Source organism: Argopecten irradians, chromosome 1, assembly GCF_041381155.1.
Source record: "Argopecten irradians isolate NY chromosome 1, Ai_NY, whole genome shotgun sequence".
Classification (NCBI taxonomy): Eukaryota; Metazoa; Mollusca; class Bivalvia; order Pectinida; family Pectinidae; genus Argopecten; species Argopecten irradians.
The window spans coordinates 55084523-55099896 of NC_091134.1; the positions used below are offsets into that span (position 1 = coordinate 55084523).

General features: G+C 34.2%; 1 protein-coding gene across 3 annotated transcripts; it reads left to right on the forward strand.

The window, feature by feature from the left end:
- The first annotated feature begins 19 nt into the window (after positions 1–19).
- LOC138333922 (sialate O-acetylesterase-like) lies at positions 20–13334 on the forward strand. Of its 3 annotated transcripts, none has more exons than XR_011210047.1 (10): positions 20–196; positions 2977–3311; positions 3921–4068; positions 4434–4650; positions 5074–5183; positions 5456–5586; positions 6055–6212; positions 6843–7041; positions 7425–7939; positions 8330–13334. XR_011210047.1 is itself a non-coding variant. In XM_069282595.1 (10 exons), exons 3-10 carry the CDS (start codon positions 3039–3041, stop codon positions 7719–7721), a joined length of 1533 nt encoding a protein of 510 aa, XP_069138696.1. In that variant the 5' UTR covers positions 53–196; positions 1498–1622; positions 2977–3038; the 3' UTR covers positions 7722–13334. The 3 variants fall into 3 exon arrangements, 2 of the variants coding, with proteins under 2 accessions (XP_069138683.1, XP_069138696.1); XM_069282595.1 differs by adding an exon at positions 1498–1622 and having other exon boundaries at positions 53–196; positions 7425–13334; XM_069282582.1 differs by having other exon boundaries at positions 7425–13334.
- The last annotated feature ends 2040 nt before the right edge of the window (positions 13335–15374 follow it).

The following is a 15374-nucleotide window of genomic DNA, read 5'->3' on the forward strand; positions in this document are numbered from 1 at the left end:
ACGCTTGAATTGCAGGGAAGATGTATTAAAACGAAAGTAGAAAGCTAGTACGTATATACCGATCCGTATCGATCACAGATCTCGTGACCAGAAGAAAACAACATGTCGCATTTAGTTTTTGCTGCACTAGCGCTTTGTGTTGTGAGTGCAAACAGTAAAAATGTCATAGAAATGAGCATGCTGGACAACACAAAAGGTAGGCGGATGACAATGAAACTATTTTATTTGATAAATAATAAGTTTTAAATATTACATGCAAATACATGCATAGCATGCTGGTGTCAATGGCAAGGATGTCTGAAGCTTGACGTTCTATCAACAATATAAAGAAAAAATAAATATAAATACCCCCTTACATGTATATACTGTATGAAAATTAAAAATATGTTTTTATATACGGTAGTATCGAAAACCGATGACACCGGGGTATATGCAAGTGGTATTTTTATATATTTTTTTCTATACATTATTGACAGAATATCAGGCTATCTCACTAATGATAAAAGTGCAAATGATTAACTATCATCCAGAGTGTATACTTCTAATGCATAGCAAGCATATATAGGTAATTGGACTGAGTCGGACGACTCCATGACATCGGTGCGTGCATGGTCTCGGATGCATCCTCGATATTCCAGGGGTTCCAATCACTTACAATTGCTACACCCCTGGACTATCTCATAGTAGAATTGCAGGCAGCTCAGTGGAAAATATTTGACCAATAACAGGCCAGCAAAGATTTCTTTTAAAGACTACGGAGAGAGCGACGCCCAACTTCAAACCCACACATGTACAGTCGACCATGCAGTGTGCCATTATATGGCTCTTTTGATGTACATCAAAGGACTGAATTACCTGTTTTGTTCTGTTGCCCCCAATTTTAATATGAGATAGTCTAGGGGTGTAGAGATCGTAAGTGATCGAAACCCCTGGAGTATCTAGGATGGATCTGATGTAATTAACTCGATCAATCTGCATGTATACTAGACTAATATATATTGGTATTATACTGCTAATCCCTATCTTCCTCTTCCATTGGAGCGTCGGAGTTCTAAAGATAGAGTGCAATTGACACTGTGTTCAAGAGAGATTAAAATGTTTGTGGAGGTGGCAGTGTGTATTTTATCCTGGATGAAAAATGATAAAAAAAACTACTGTAATTCACCGTAATTACCACCCGTCCCCCTATTTAAGTGCCCCTCCCTTTTTTTTGAAGAAATTTTGAAATTGTTTGAACGCCCCTATCTCATGGATTTAACAATTTTTTATAACATGCAATGTTTTTAACATCAGCATTGTTTCCCATATTGCATTAACTTGCGAGTCTTTTACATGTGAATCACAACATAATAATGTGTCTCACAGGATAAAAGGCAATGCATGTTTACTGTAAAAGATTTATGTACATCAAATACAGAAAGATTTAAAATATGGCTGATCTTTTTCATCCACAACTTCTGTACATTAATAAGTGTCGCCCTTTGTTACTTATTTAAGCGTCCTTGGCACTAATTACGGGGAGTAAAGTATATGTACAATGAAAAGTGTGAGGTTCATTGGAGAGAGGAGTTGAAGCTCAATACAAGGCATTTAAATTGGAAGAGTAAGCAATTTGTTAGAAGGTAAAGAATTTATAGTTTAAGGAAATTAAGAAGCCAAAGGAGTATTTATATTAATAGTTGTGTCCTGAATACACTGATTTGTTGGAACCAAGTGAGCTAACTTCCCTGGTTCTCCTGTCGTCCATTGTAAGTATTGCTAGCTGTTCATTTACAAATTTGTATATCATGGTGAGTCTGCCTTTGTGAAAGTGGCTCCCAGTTGATGAGATTGAACCAGATGTTACACAGCCAGGCTCTCTAGACCTGTAATTGTTATATGCATACCGAGTAGCCTTTTGTTGTACAGACTCTAGCAGTATAATATTATCTGTAGAGTGTGGGTCCCAACATGAAGATCAGAGGTATAATCAATAATAGGTCTTTGTCTTGCAAAGCTTGGAAGTTGTCAAATTTGGATTGTAATGCCTTTTGATTTCTCAGTGATTTGATATTCTTATAGAGAAAGCAATCATCTGCAAAAACTTTAATGTCAAAGGACACAAATTTAATCAACAATGTATATATATATATATATCATTGATATATACCAAAAAGAGTAAGGGACAAATGACTGCCCATGGGGGATACTCCTGATAGTACTGGGGCCTTGTCTGATTTGGTTTCATTTAATAAGACAAGGGCTCGGCACCATAAAACTATTCTCAGACAGATTTGTTATCAAGTATATGATTTTACATAGACTTGAGTAAAAAATCTGTCTGAGAAAGTGTTATGGTGCTGGGCCCAGGCTCCAGGATCATGAAACAATCTTAGAATTATTTTTGTAGACTAAGCAAATCAAATCTGACGTAACATTTTGTAATGCCAACTTTGATTGGCTAAGTCAAAACTTCAGATTGTTTTAGACTTGTTTCGTGATCTTGGGGCTGAATGGGTACGTGATTGCAGGAATGATCTTATCCAGGAGAGTGCACAGTTTCTAATGCCATAGTTGTGAAGTTTTAACAAAAGCCTTTCATGAGGGACTGTGATAAAAGCTTTTGAGAAACTGTCTAAAAGTGCAATTTCTGTTTGGGTTTTAGTTTCTAGGTTACGGCAGACAAGTCAGGCTGAGTATGTTTATTCATTCTGGGTTCTAATGTAATCGTTAAAACAAAAATATAATAAAAGGGATACTTCCTGAATTGAACCAATGACTTACGCTAATTTATATCTGCTCTAATAATTTACAGTATTTCGAATTTGTATTTGCGCTTAAATTTGACTGTGCTATTTTATTTAAAGTAATTAAATGGTAGGTTTATAGTATTTCTTTCCATGATTCCCAAAATGATTAATTACTAGTAAATTATCTGTATGTTTTGCTTTGCTTGACAAATTTTTTAATGATATGTTTACTTTCTTTCATTTCCAGATGACCCAGCACTATTGAATATTCCCAAGCAGTTTTCCTTTGCTGCATATTATGGGGACCATATGGTCCTTCAGAAAGCCCCACAGCAGGCTGTCATTTGGGGCTACAACCCACTATCAAATGTGTTCATAGACGTATCTGTGGCCCAACAAAAGGTTCGTGCTTTGGTGGGCACAAATGGACAGTGGAGTGTGACCCTTGACCCAGTGAAAGGGCCGGGACCTTATAACGTCACAGCACGCGGCCCAGAAGGGGAGATAACTCTCACAGATGTACTGTTTGGAGATGTTTGGCTATGTTCTGGACAGTCAAATATGCAGTTTTCAGTCAGTCAGGTATTATCAGAGAATGATGTTTTCTTTTGAATATAAAGAGAAAGAGAAAACTAGAAAAAATCATTATGTTATATTTTGTAATTTTTTATTAATACTTTATCCAGAAATCTGTAGGAATTATGTAAAAAAAAAATTCCAACACTTTACCAATTATGTAAAAAAAAAATTCCAACACTTTACCAGCAAACTTAGTGCAAATGTCTACAGACACCTGCAAGGTTCATTTCTCAAAATAAGAAGTTACATGATGTAGGTAATTTTGAGAAAGTGATACATAATTTTTCATCTTCAATATGTTCTGCCAATACAGGGTTTTAAACATCCCAAAAAGAACATTTTACCGTCGATTAGTCCCACCATCTTATGATTATTACGTCATCATTTGACGTGAGTTTTGAGACTTCATAATCACTCAAAGGTTATACTAATCAATGGTAAATTATACTTTACTCAAGTCGTTTTGGGATCTTGAACTCCCATACTGCATATCTAATGGAAAATCTGACAATGAATTAACTTATGCCCATTAACATTACTACAAATGTTGATAAAATTAACAAAAAATTTCTACTGCTGCAGAATAACATTTGATTGTTCATTAAATTGAAGGTCTTTAATGCTTCTGAAGAGATAAAAGATGCTGACAACTACCCCAACATCCGATTGTTTACTGTCAACCAGGTGACATCCAAAGTACCTCTTACAGACCTTGATGCTCCTAAGAGCATCAAACAACCATGGTCTGTTGCATCTAGAAGTAAGTAGAAACTATAAACTTTAAGATAAACATGAAAACAGACTAATGTGACTGAAATAAATGTCTTCTTGAATCTATAACTTGAAGCGTTTTATTGTTCAAATACCAATTGTGTTACCAATTATGCAAGAATTGAAAAAAAATCTTATAGCTATAAAAATACCGGTAGGTTTTTTTTTCAGCTAGCAAGTTCAAATTCTTTACAAGAGTAACAAAATTAAAGTACCTTGGAATCTTTTCAGGTATAACTGCATGATCTCATATTTGTACATATTTGAAATTTTAACCAGGCATCTTTATTACGCCAACTGATCTGCAATGTTTACAAAATCCTTAAAAACTGGTATTTTTATAAATCATTACAGAGGCGGTTGATGGAGGAGCCTGGGGCTACTTCTCAGCTGTGTGTTGGCTGTACGGTAAATACCTGTACCAGAAGCTGGGTTACCCCATCGGTCTGGTTAACACATGCTGGGGAGGGACACCGGTGGAGGCCTGGTCCTCACCTGATGCTCTTGCAAAATGTGGACTAGATAGTGAAACCATTGCATCAGATCTGATGATGGAGCCGTTTTATGGCAGGTGGGTTAGATTGGTACTGCATAATTATCATATGGTAAAAGTTATGTTTGATCAGGCTTTGTTACGGTGCTACTCTGTCTGGTCATAGTATGTAAGATAATCAAGCTTGTAACAAGCGTTAACAGAGGAATTTTGTAATCTAATTAACTCATTAACCTATTCCAGGCTTCATGCACATTATAAAGTCTTTGAATTCTAATGCTGTAAATGTTCACATTTGAAAAAGCAAGAGTGAATGTGTTAGTTGTATCTTCTGTATTTGGTGAACGTTTTTTTTTTTATTCCTCATGCAATCTAATTTGATAGCATTAAATGTAAACTATTTTGTGTAAGTTGATAGTGTTGTATTTGATTGCATTTCTCTTCGATTGTGAAATGTTACAATAAAATCTAATGAGACTTGGTTCTGATTACCCCGGTAAGGATATCTCCTGATGGAAATTTTGGTGGACCGCAGAACTCAATGGTTTTATGGAATGCAATGATCCATCCTCTTCTGGACATGACCATATATGGAGCTATTTGGTATCAGGGTATGTACTTTGTTTAGATCCGTTGTCATGATATCAAACACCAGATTTCAGGAAGGAAGCAACATGCTACTACAGCGACAGTGACTTGCTGTGATGTCATTATGCAGCCAATGAAGTGATGCCAATTAACAGAACAACATTTTGCTTCTTTCATTAATTTGGATTTATTTTCATGATACAAGAACATTTGAATAAATATGTACTATTATGTTGAATTTTATGTCTGATTGCTCTTTCTTGACAATTAAATTAATGTATTTTTTTTTATGAAGGTGAAAATAATGCCCACCTGAATCGCCATCTCTACAACTGTACCTTTCCGTCGATGATCAGCGACTGGAGAGTTAAGTTTCATGCTTCACATGGACAGAATGATCCAACCTTTCCATTTGGTTTTGTTATGGTAAGTAAATATAAAAAAAATGAGATTATCTAAACCTAATCAATTTATGTTTTGTAATTTGTGCAATATTACAAGTGTTAGCTTAAACAGAGGAGCTGTGACTGTTTTTGTTAGCACAAGATAGTTTATCCTTTTCTGTGATTCTACTCATTCCCATTTATCAATCAGTAGAAATTAATAATGGACGAGAATAGATTAAACTTTTTGTGTGTAAATTTTTAGTTTTTTTTTCAAACAGATGTCATCATTTTAGACATATGGATAGAAATCTAAGCACTGTGATTAAAATCTCATAGGTATTGAAAATATTCAAGATATTACTGAAATGCTATTGTTTAGTAATACACATATATCTTGTATCAAAGTTGTTGCCCTTTTTAAATACTGTTTGATGGCTTTAGGTTTACCTATATATGAGCTCAGAGTTAATGATTTGAAGATTTGATTTTTAATATTTCTGATTTATAGCTTGGAGCCAATACTCCCAACATGAGTGATTTTGATGGTTTCCCTGAGATCCGCTGGCACCAAACGGCAGACTTTGGATTTGTCCCAAACAAGAAAATGGAGAATGTGTTTATGGCCAATGCGATGGACCTTCCAGACTTTTTGTCACCATTTGGACCGTAAGTTGGTTTACAAACAAAACATAATTATGATTTGCCTGTTGTTTGTTTACAATGTATCTTGGTCTAAGATTTTCGAACTGTTAACATTGACTTTGTTTAGAATTATTTGTTTTTTGGTTTGAATCTTTAGAGTGTTATAATGTTAAATATATATCCCACCATAAATCAATATTGCTGTAATTAGTGCTTCTCTCCCTTTAAGTGTAGAAGGAGTTGAAATTTATAAATCCCTCCCCCCCTCCATTTTTACATCTGTCTTAAAGGAAAATAAGTGGGTGAGCAGGTGATATAGTGGTTAAGCTGCTTGTGTTTCACCTGTTCTATTCCAGGAACGTACATGAAAAAGTTACAGGTCACCTGCCGATCACCTGGGTTTTCTCCTGGCACTCCGGTTTCCTCCCACTCTTAGTCCTCTCACGCGCTTACATTCAAGCCATTGAAAGTGATTTGCATAAGTTTTATAACTTGTTTAGCAATCAATGTAAAATAAAGTTTAAAAGAAAATTAAAAAGTGCCGCTTTTGTTAAAAATTTTCAAGTCTCCTGGGCGCTAATTACAGTATTAATTTTTATAAAGGAATATTCATAAGTAATTTTTTTTTGATGTAATTGTAACTATTTTGTGCAGGATTCATCCACGAGACAAACAAGGCATTGCTAGGCGATTGGTGAATGCCAGTCTAGCTGTAGCCTACCATCACACAGATATACCGTACCAGGCCCCACTTCCTTCTGGTTTTAAAGTGAACACTGCAGCAAGTACACTGGAAATTATATTCAGTAATGGTACAGAAACACTAGAACTCAGAAACAACGTTGGCTTTGAAGTAAGTATTCAGGTTTCAATTTGGGTTTGACATGTTTCTACAATTCAAATTATCTCAGAATAAACACTTGATGATGTTGAGATTCAGGTGAATTCCATAGGTATTATACTCATGTGACAATATATGTCAATATATAATCTTGACATGTTGTCAGATGAGTTTAATACGTATGATTTTGGATTGCTGTAATATATTGGTTGATGGTAAAGTAAAGGCAGCAATGCAATGTTTATAAATTGTACAATTTTTCCACAAATAAGTTATTCTTGAGATCAGAGCAGCATTAATCTCCACACATATGAATAATATCTGGTTATGGTGTATTCTTAATTTGAGTTTTTGAAAACAGTAATTGAATAGACTGATGATCTTTACTCATACAGGTATGTTGTTCGTATGGTAGTGAAGGGGTGTGTGATTCCCGTGCATGGTGGCTACAGGCACCGATTGTCAGGAAAACGGAGAGTAGTGTAATAATCACAACAGCATCCTGTGAGCCTCAGAATGTCGCTGGAACCCGCTATGCCTGGAGACTTTCGCCGTGTACATTTATGGACTGTAGTGTCTACTCATTACACAGCTCACTACCCGCCTCGCCTTTCCAGTTCACAGCTGCTGAATTTCACAAGGACGGGAGTTATTATGTCGACAAAGATATACCTTATCCTTTAGAGGGCTGATCTAAGATTTTAAATTTCACAAGGACAGGATTATTATGTCGACAAAGATATATTTTATCCTTTAGAGGGCTGATCTACGATTTTTGATTTCACAAGGACAGGATTATTATGTCGACAAAGATATAACTTGTCCTTTAGAGGGCTGATCTACACTTCTGAATTTCACAAGGACAGGAGTTATTACAGTAAAACCCCTTTAACTTGAGCTGGGGGACCAGGTCAGTAGTTTGAGGACTACAGGGCATTTGAGTCCTTAAAGGTTGATCATTAATAGTAAGAAATAGGCATATGAACATATATTTCCATTCTACTTTCAGTTTCCCGTTTGATCTATGTTAAACCAGATGGGCAATATCAGGCTTTGAACTCCAATCTGGTCAAGCGTATGAATACCTAACGTATCCGCCGCATCACTACCAATGTATGCAATGTGTACTTTCGCTTATACATAACTGTCAAATATTTAAAAAAGTGGTTTTAAAGTTATACGGTCTTTGAAATACAATAGTACTATTATGTTGACAAAATAGCTTCTATTGAAAAATATCATCGCATAGTTTTCATATGTTGGCTTGATTTAAACCGTTTTTGTTTTGAACTATATTCAGATGCTGATGCTATGGCTGTTCCGTTTATTGAACTTGGCAACGTCAACACTAGTGCAAGCGGGAAATTCAAAAGATATACGTGTATAATTTTGAATTTGAATGATCGTAATGGAAATATAAGTAATAAACTGTTACCAGATTGGACATACAGTGGATATGAATCCCATCCATCAGAAACATAAATATTCATGGCGCCTGTAAATATTCACTTGAACTTGGGGGGACCAGTTCAATAGTTCAAGGAATACATGTATGTGTATTAGAGTCATCCGAGGTTAGCCATCGATAGTTAGATATAGGCATATGACATGTACTGATCACAATCTGTGACAAACCTTGCATGTCAATAACATTTAATTATTGTTTTCCAAAATTAAAATATTGATTAGGGTGATATTGAATCGTAATGTGTATTTTTAGCTCACCTGGTCCGTCGTCCGTCCGTCTGTCCATCAACATTTCCTTTAAATCGCTACTAGCCATAGAGTTCTGCATGGATTGTAACCAAATTTGGCCACAAACATCCATGGGGGAAGTGAAGAGAGTTTGTATAAATTTTGGCTATGATAAATCCTTTCAATCACTAGCTACTTGTCATAGAGTTCTGCATGGATTGTAACCAAATTTGGCCAGACACGTCCTCTGGGGAAGGGCAATAGAATTAATATGAATTTTTGCTCTGACTACCTGGAGCAGAATGAGTGCGGCACAATTTGGAAATTAGAGGTAAAATTTATTTCCTTCAGAAAAATACCAAAGAACCTGTATTCAGAACATTACTTGGCATTACAAACCAGGTGAGCGATACAGGCCTTTTGGGCCTCTTGTATCGATTATATAGAGGCAAGGTTTTGACCAAATGAGGTTTTTCAAGGAATGTGAGTTTGGGTTATAGGGGTTATACTGTATGTTGACAACGATATTCCACATCCTTTAGAAGGCTGATCGACGATACTGTACTTTACAAGACGGGAGTTAATATGTCGACAAAGATATTCTTTATCCTTTAGCAGGCTTATAGGGGGAATTTGGAAACTTAACTGCTGAATTTCACAATGGTCGAAGTTATTATGTTGACAAAGATATTCTTCATACTTTAGAGGGCTGATCAAAGCTTTTAAATTTATTAGAATGGAAGTTAATCTAGACTTATAAAAACTATACCTCATCCTTTGCAGGGCTTTTATGGGGAAATAGGAATCTCGGCTACTGAATTTCACAAGGAGGGAAGTTTGTATGTTGACAAAGATATTCCTCATCTTTAATTATTTATCATATAGCTATAGATCTGCTCTTTTAATATCATGATAAGAATGCATTTTTAAATTTTGACAAAATTTTTATTTACTTTTTAGAAGAAAAGAAGATAAGATCTGCATATTGTCATACTTTGTTTTTGGTTCAAAACGAAATTCAAATGACCAAAGTCATAGCATATTGCATAACATTAAGTGTCCTCATACAGGAAGAGATTCATTCTACACCCAATCATATATACATATTATACTTTTTAATCTCTTTAATATTAGTTTTTTTTTTAAACAAGTGACATATAATTATATTTTCATACTAATCTTACTAATTTAAACATTAGTTTCCAATGGATGTTTTGTCATTTAGAATAATTTATAGTTTCCACCCCAATAAAGCATAGCATGGTTCATTCTCATCAGTTATTGTCTTGGTAACAGCATGCTCAATCATTTCAAGGTATTCATACTTCTTTGTACTAATGCATTATTTAGGCGTTAGAAAAGTATAAATTCCTAGTTTGAAACAATATACAAAATTTGTTTCATCTCTTCTGTCTGTTTAATGCAGAATTTTACAAACTTAAATACCTCATCTGTGGAACACATTCTATTCTTCTGTAAAAACATTTTTCTGCTGGACATAGCTTTAATAACTTGTATTGGAGATGTTGTTTTTAAGAGACATCATTATTATGGTAATTATCATATTTCTATTAGAAGCATATGGACTTACGCAATGCAATATTAATCACATTCCTATTAGAAATATATTGAATTTAAGGTTGATTGTAATATATTTATTATATATCTGGATGTAATGTTTTAGGTAATTAATTTCTATTTGTATATATACTTAGTGTAGAGTTTTACTATGGTGGTGTTATTTGCATGTAAAACACTGTAAATATACTTACTTTAGTGGTATTTTAGAGCTGTTCATACTGTTTTTTTAGAGATAATTAATGTACAGCACTAAAATTTATAAGGGTATTTCCGTTATTCAACCACATAATTGCGCTAATTTATATCCGCTTCAATAAATCGTAATTTACATTTTTCGTATTTGAATTAAAATTTGACACTCTTCAATAAGTATGTTTACAGTATGTAATTTACTATATTTTGATAAAATAAATGTGTTTAATTCATAAGACATGATATTGATATCTTCTTGACAATAGTTCTGGTCATTGGCATGGGAATACAGTGAAACGCTTTCAGAATCTGATGTTATCACACATGCAAAATGTGCCTTAAACTGGTTTGATATGTTCTGGTACTGTACTGTGCCTTAGTTTGCTTTATGTGCCTTGATTTACTCTGCTTTATTTATGTTCTGATACTAGAATGGTGTTAAGTTGATAAGGTAAGATAATATTAGATCAATAGCATTGTTGTAAAATTCTAAACTGCTTTTGCTCAAATACCATATAATTACAGCCATTATGTAATGCAAGTAATTTTTGTGAAGTGCCATAAATGTATATGAAATGTTGCTTATAATTTTAGTTAGATATCACTAAGAGTTTTAAGGTCTTATGAGACAAAGTCTCAAGTGACCTATTCATAACACTTTCTGGCTGCCGTTGTCTGTCATCTGCCGTGTCTTGAAGCAAATTCAATGTAGTTTTTCACCCAACTTTTTATGGCATAAGGCCTAATAAAATTGTGAATGGTATGGTCCCATCCCCCTGGGGTTTTTGGGTGGAACCAAAGGGGATGAAGTTTACTAATTCGTTTAAACTGAACTCACAGATGTGGTAGAAACAAATATGGGATCACCATAACAAAGGTCACAGGGGTCAAATATACTAAAATCTCGTTCTTGACAGTAACAAATAGGTCTTGAAACCTGATATTGGGTCTGTTACATCTTCATTAAAGGGTCAAATAGGCCAAAAATGTTTAAACAAGTTCTTGGTGATAACGAAGAGGCCTAAAGACCTGATATTGAGAGTGTTGCGCTTCCAAGTTTGTTAAGATAAATTAGCTTGATACTTATTTAAGCTCAAAACGGTCAAATAGGCTAAAATAAATTTGTTAACAACATTTTCTAGTTAACCAAAAAGGCTCAGGGTTCTGATATTGGGCATGTAGCATTCTGACATGGAGCTAAAGCTACCAAGTTTATTCAAATTAATGATTTTCATTGAAGGTCACATAGGTCAGATAGGCTATAATCTTCAAACGACTTCTTGTCAGTAACTAAGATACTTAGAGACCCAATAAACATGCTAGAAAGCTACCCTACCTTTAAGGTCTTAGAGATCAAATACTTAGTACAGTAGATGAAAATCTTCAAACAACTTCTCAGTAAGGAAAAGACCAAAAGTATGCATAAATTGGGCCTTTAGCATGTTGGACGAAACACTTGAAATTTGATCATTAGAATGACCTTGACCTACTTGGTAAAATATTCCAGAAACGGACTATTTCATCTGAAAGGTTCTTTAGTATGCAATGTTTTAATTGTTCGTTACAAAATAGGTGGGCATTTCTATCCCATATGGTTTTTTTTTGTTTTTGTTTATCCACTTTTGTCTATTACTAGTTAGATGATTATCAAAGTCCATTCGGCCTCTTGTTTGTTTGATTCCCATAGGAAATGAATCACACTTGGTTAGAACTTTTAGCTCAAGATACCATTTCAACATCGTATCCATATAGTTCCTGGCTAACCACAAGGGGCCTAAGGGGAAGGGCAAAACATGTTATAATAATTATGTGTAAAAATTCAAAAATCTTCTCCTCTACTTGTTGAATTTGTGGAATCAATTATTCTTCTTATATTAAAAACGTTAAGTTAAAAATTACGACTCTTATCAAAACGATATGCTGCCTGTGGTCTCAAATTTTTTCCTGGGGAGGGTCAGATTTACCATACAGTTTGTTTAAGGAAAATACATTTTTGATAGGAAATGCGTCTAACCAGATTGGAATTATCAGTCTGAGATAGCATTTTAAAATCATATCTAAATTGGGCTTGAGACGTGGGGCGCAGAAGGGCCAAAATGACTAAAATTTCATAAATCTGAATTTACTGATGTGATATGAAATGCTCTTCATAGCTTAAAAAGTCTATTATGGTTTCTTAAGAAAATTTCTAGTTTTCTTGTATTTTTACCATTGATTTAAATCTTTTGTCACATTGTGACTATTTTTGACACTACACAAACAAATTTGTTTGCTCACATTTCATTTATAGATTGAAGCCAATACCTGTTTATTTGTCTTTGTTGCATTCTGCATCAGATATTGGGTGACATTTAAGGCCCGTCAGCCTCTTTGTTTTCTTTGACATTTTTAATCTAAACAGGATATTAAAAATGGTACTAGCAAATGTTATGGACATTTTTTCTTTAAATGTAGATGTCTTTACATTGTAGAATAATTATTATATAATTTTGAATTAGTTTGTAAAGTATGAGATTATGAGCTTGAACAACAAATTTGAAGGTTACCCATTTAGACAGAACTCTGGATTCATCGTTTATGGTTTGTTACGACCACTTGTCAAGAGTCTGTTGTACATACCACTTAATGATAGTAAAAACTGGGATATTTTGAACCGAATAACATTTTGTTTTCTTATCTTAAGTTGAAATAATCATCTATTTACTATGATCCAAATGAAAATATAATAATAAATTTGTGGGTTTGTTTTGATGAATTTTTGGCATGGGTAAAATATAGTATGGTTGATATTTGAACACTGTTAAATTTATTTTCTTAATAAATGTCTTTGAAATATAGATTGTTTTTGTTTTTAATCAAGTAAAGATAACTTGTTTTACTTACACATTTGAAGAAAATCCTGCCAGGAATGAAGTAGTGAGAGCAATATTCTGCGTTTGGTTACCTTGTTTTTTCTTTTTAAATGTGTTCTTGTCAAATAAAGTATATGGTCCTTTTAGTTAAGATGAGCAGGTGAAGTTTAAACTGCTTGTAAATTTTGCTAAATGTGCAAAAATGTAATTCTCAGGAAAAAAAACACGACTTCAGTATACTGCACAATTTGCATCAAATAGTCATGACATTATAATTAACGGAATGGGGAGTTTTACCAAATAAAGCGGTAAGACGGTGACAGGTGAATCTACTCAAGATAAGAAATATGTTTGATGAAAAATAGCCAAGCCTCCGTATATAGAGCAGAACATGCATGCGATATTTTGGTACATTTTTGTTTGTTTGCGTGTAAGAAGTGCGGGTGTGTGTTGTGGGAGACCGCGGTATATTCGTGTTGTATCTTGTATAGTGGAACTACTGTCCTTTGTATAATGGTATATCCCCGAAGGTACCCAGCAAAACACCCCACCCGGTCACATTATGCTGACAACGGGCGAACCTGTCGTCCCACTCCCTTTATGCTGAGCTCTAAGCATGAGCAGAAACTACATGTACTACTTGACTATGGTATGTCTCGGCCAGGGGACAGAACCCAGAGCCTTCCTTACAGGGGCGAGCACTCAATAGAAGGCCAAAGGTATGGTGTCATGCATGGGAGACGTTAGGAAGAAGAAAGTAAGGTAGGAAGAAAGAAAAGATAAGATCCTAAATTTAATCGCCTTTTACGATCTTCTTAACAAGACACTGCGTCGCTTACATGATATGTTATGCAAAGCTTATATTATATAAGTACATGTTCATGATATTTGTTAAGTATTTATTTTCTCAAGGATTTTAAAGTATTACTTCCAATTGGTCCCGTTCATACCCACTCCTAGTAATACAATGTCTATTTTCCTGTATACAAACTGTGTTCTTTTTCTCCTATGGATGTTTATGTCCAAATTTGGATACAATCCGTGAAACTCTATGACTAGCAGCGATTTAATAAAAATATTGACGGACCCCGCGCCATGGCATACGCTCAATGTCCTTTTAGGCCAAGTGAATCAATCTTCAACTATATTTTTTTATTTATTCTTTCCTTATTTTCTTGAAAATAATTCCATTGCCTTAGCAACATCTATTGTGATGAGTCCCTTTTAATTAAATAATCAATAGTGTATGTGGTTACAATAAGTTACTACTACATGGAAGTCCAGATTTATCTCTTGAAGATAACATAACAATATGTCAGAGCACTCAACAGTATATAACTGACTGTAATAGGTTATAACCCTCTCCCTCCTCCTTTACGTTTCCTATTTATAATATGAACTACATGTAATAAAAAATGTTTCTTAATATCCTTCCGATGCTGGCGAACGAAGAGAAATGTAATTAAGAAAGCAATAGATTGACAGGAGAAAGATACCAAGGCACGGGATGTGATGAACTTTAAGTAAAACAGCGAGACAAGAACAGCGATCAGTACAACTTCATTCGTCAGCATCGGGAGTGATCACAAATACATACACTTCAATAAAATGAGTAATTATATACATTTATTAAAATAAACTCTCTCTCTCTCTCTCTCTCTAAAATCTTGTAAATATGTAAATATGTATATTTTGCCATTTTTGTATTCTTTGTTATATAATTAATTATAATTCTGTAGGGAGAGGACTTCATATAAGATGGAAAACTTGTGCCCAATCCCATTGTATATAAAATTGAACAATAAAATATGTTTAAATCAAAAGTTAATAAAAGTTACATTGTCAAAACTAAACTACAAATTAATGATTTATAGGCCTGTAAGATATTATATTACATGCCAAATTGTATACTTATTGAATCTTGGTATGCTGTGCATGCATAAACTAGCAAGTATATAAATACAATGCCTAACGTATTGTTATTTTAAAACAATTATACCGACTGACCTAATTGATGAGTGTACC

Bases quoted from the DNA above. Each gene is read 5' to 3' on its own strand.
- LOC138333922 (XM_069282582.1), top strand. From the start codon at position 103: ATGTCGCATTTAGTTTTTGCTGCACTAGCGCTTTGTGTTGTGAGTGCA. The intron at 4,651-5,073 runs GTGGGTTAGATT...TACCCCGGTAAG, and splicing joins ATGGAGCCGTTTTATGGCAG to GATATCTCCTGATGGAAATT. The intron at 5,184-5,455 runs GTATGTACTTTG...TTTTTTATGAAG, and splicing joins TGGAGCTATTTGGTATCAGG to GTGAAAATAATGCCCACCTG.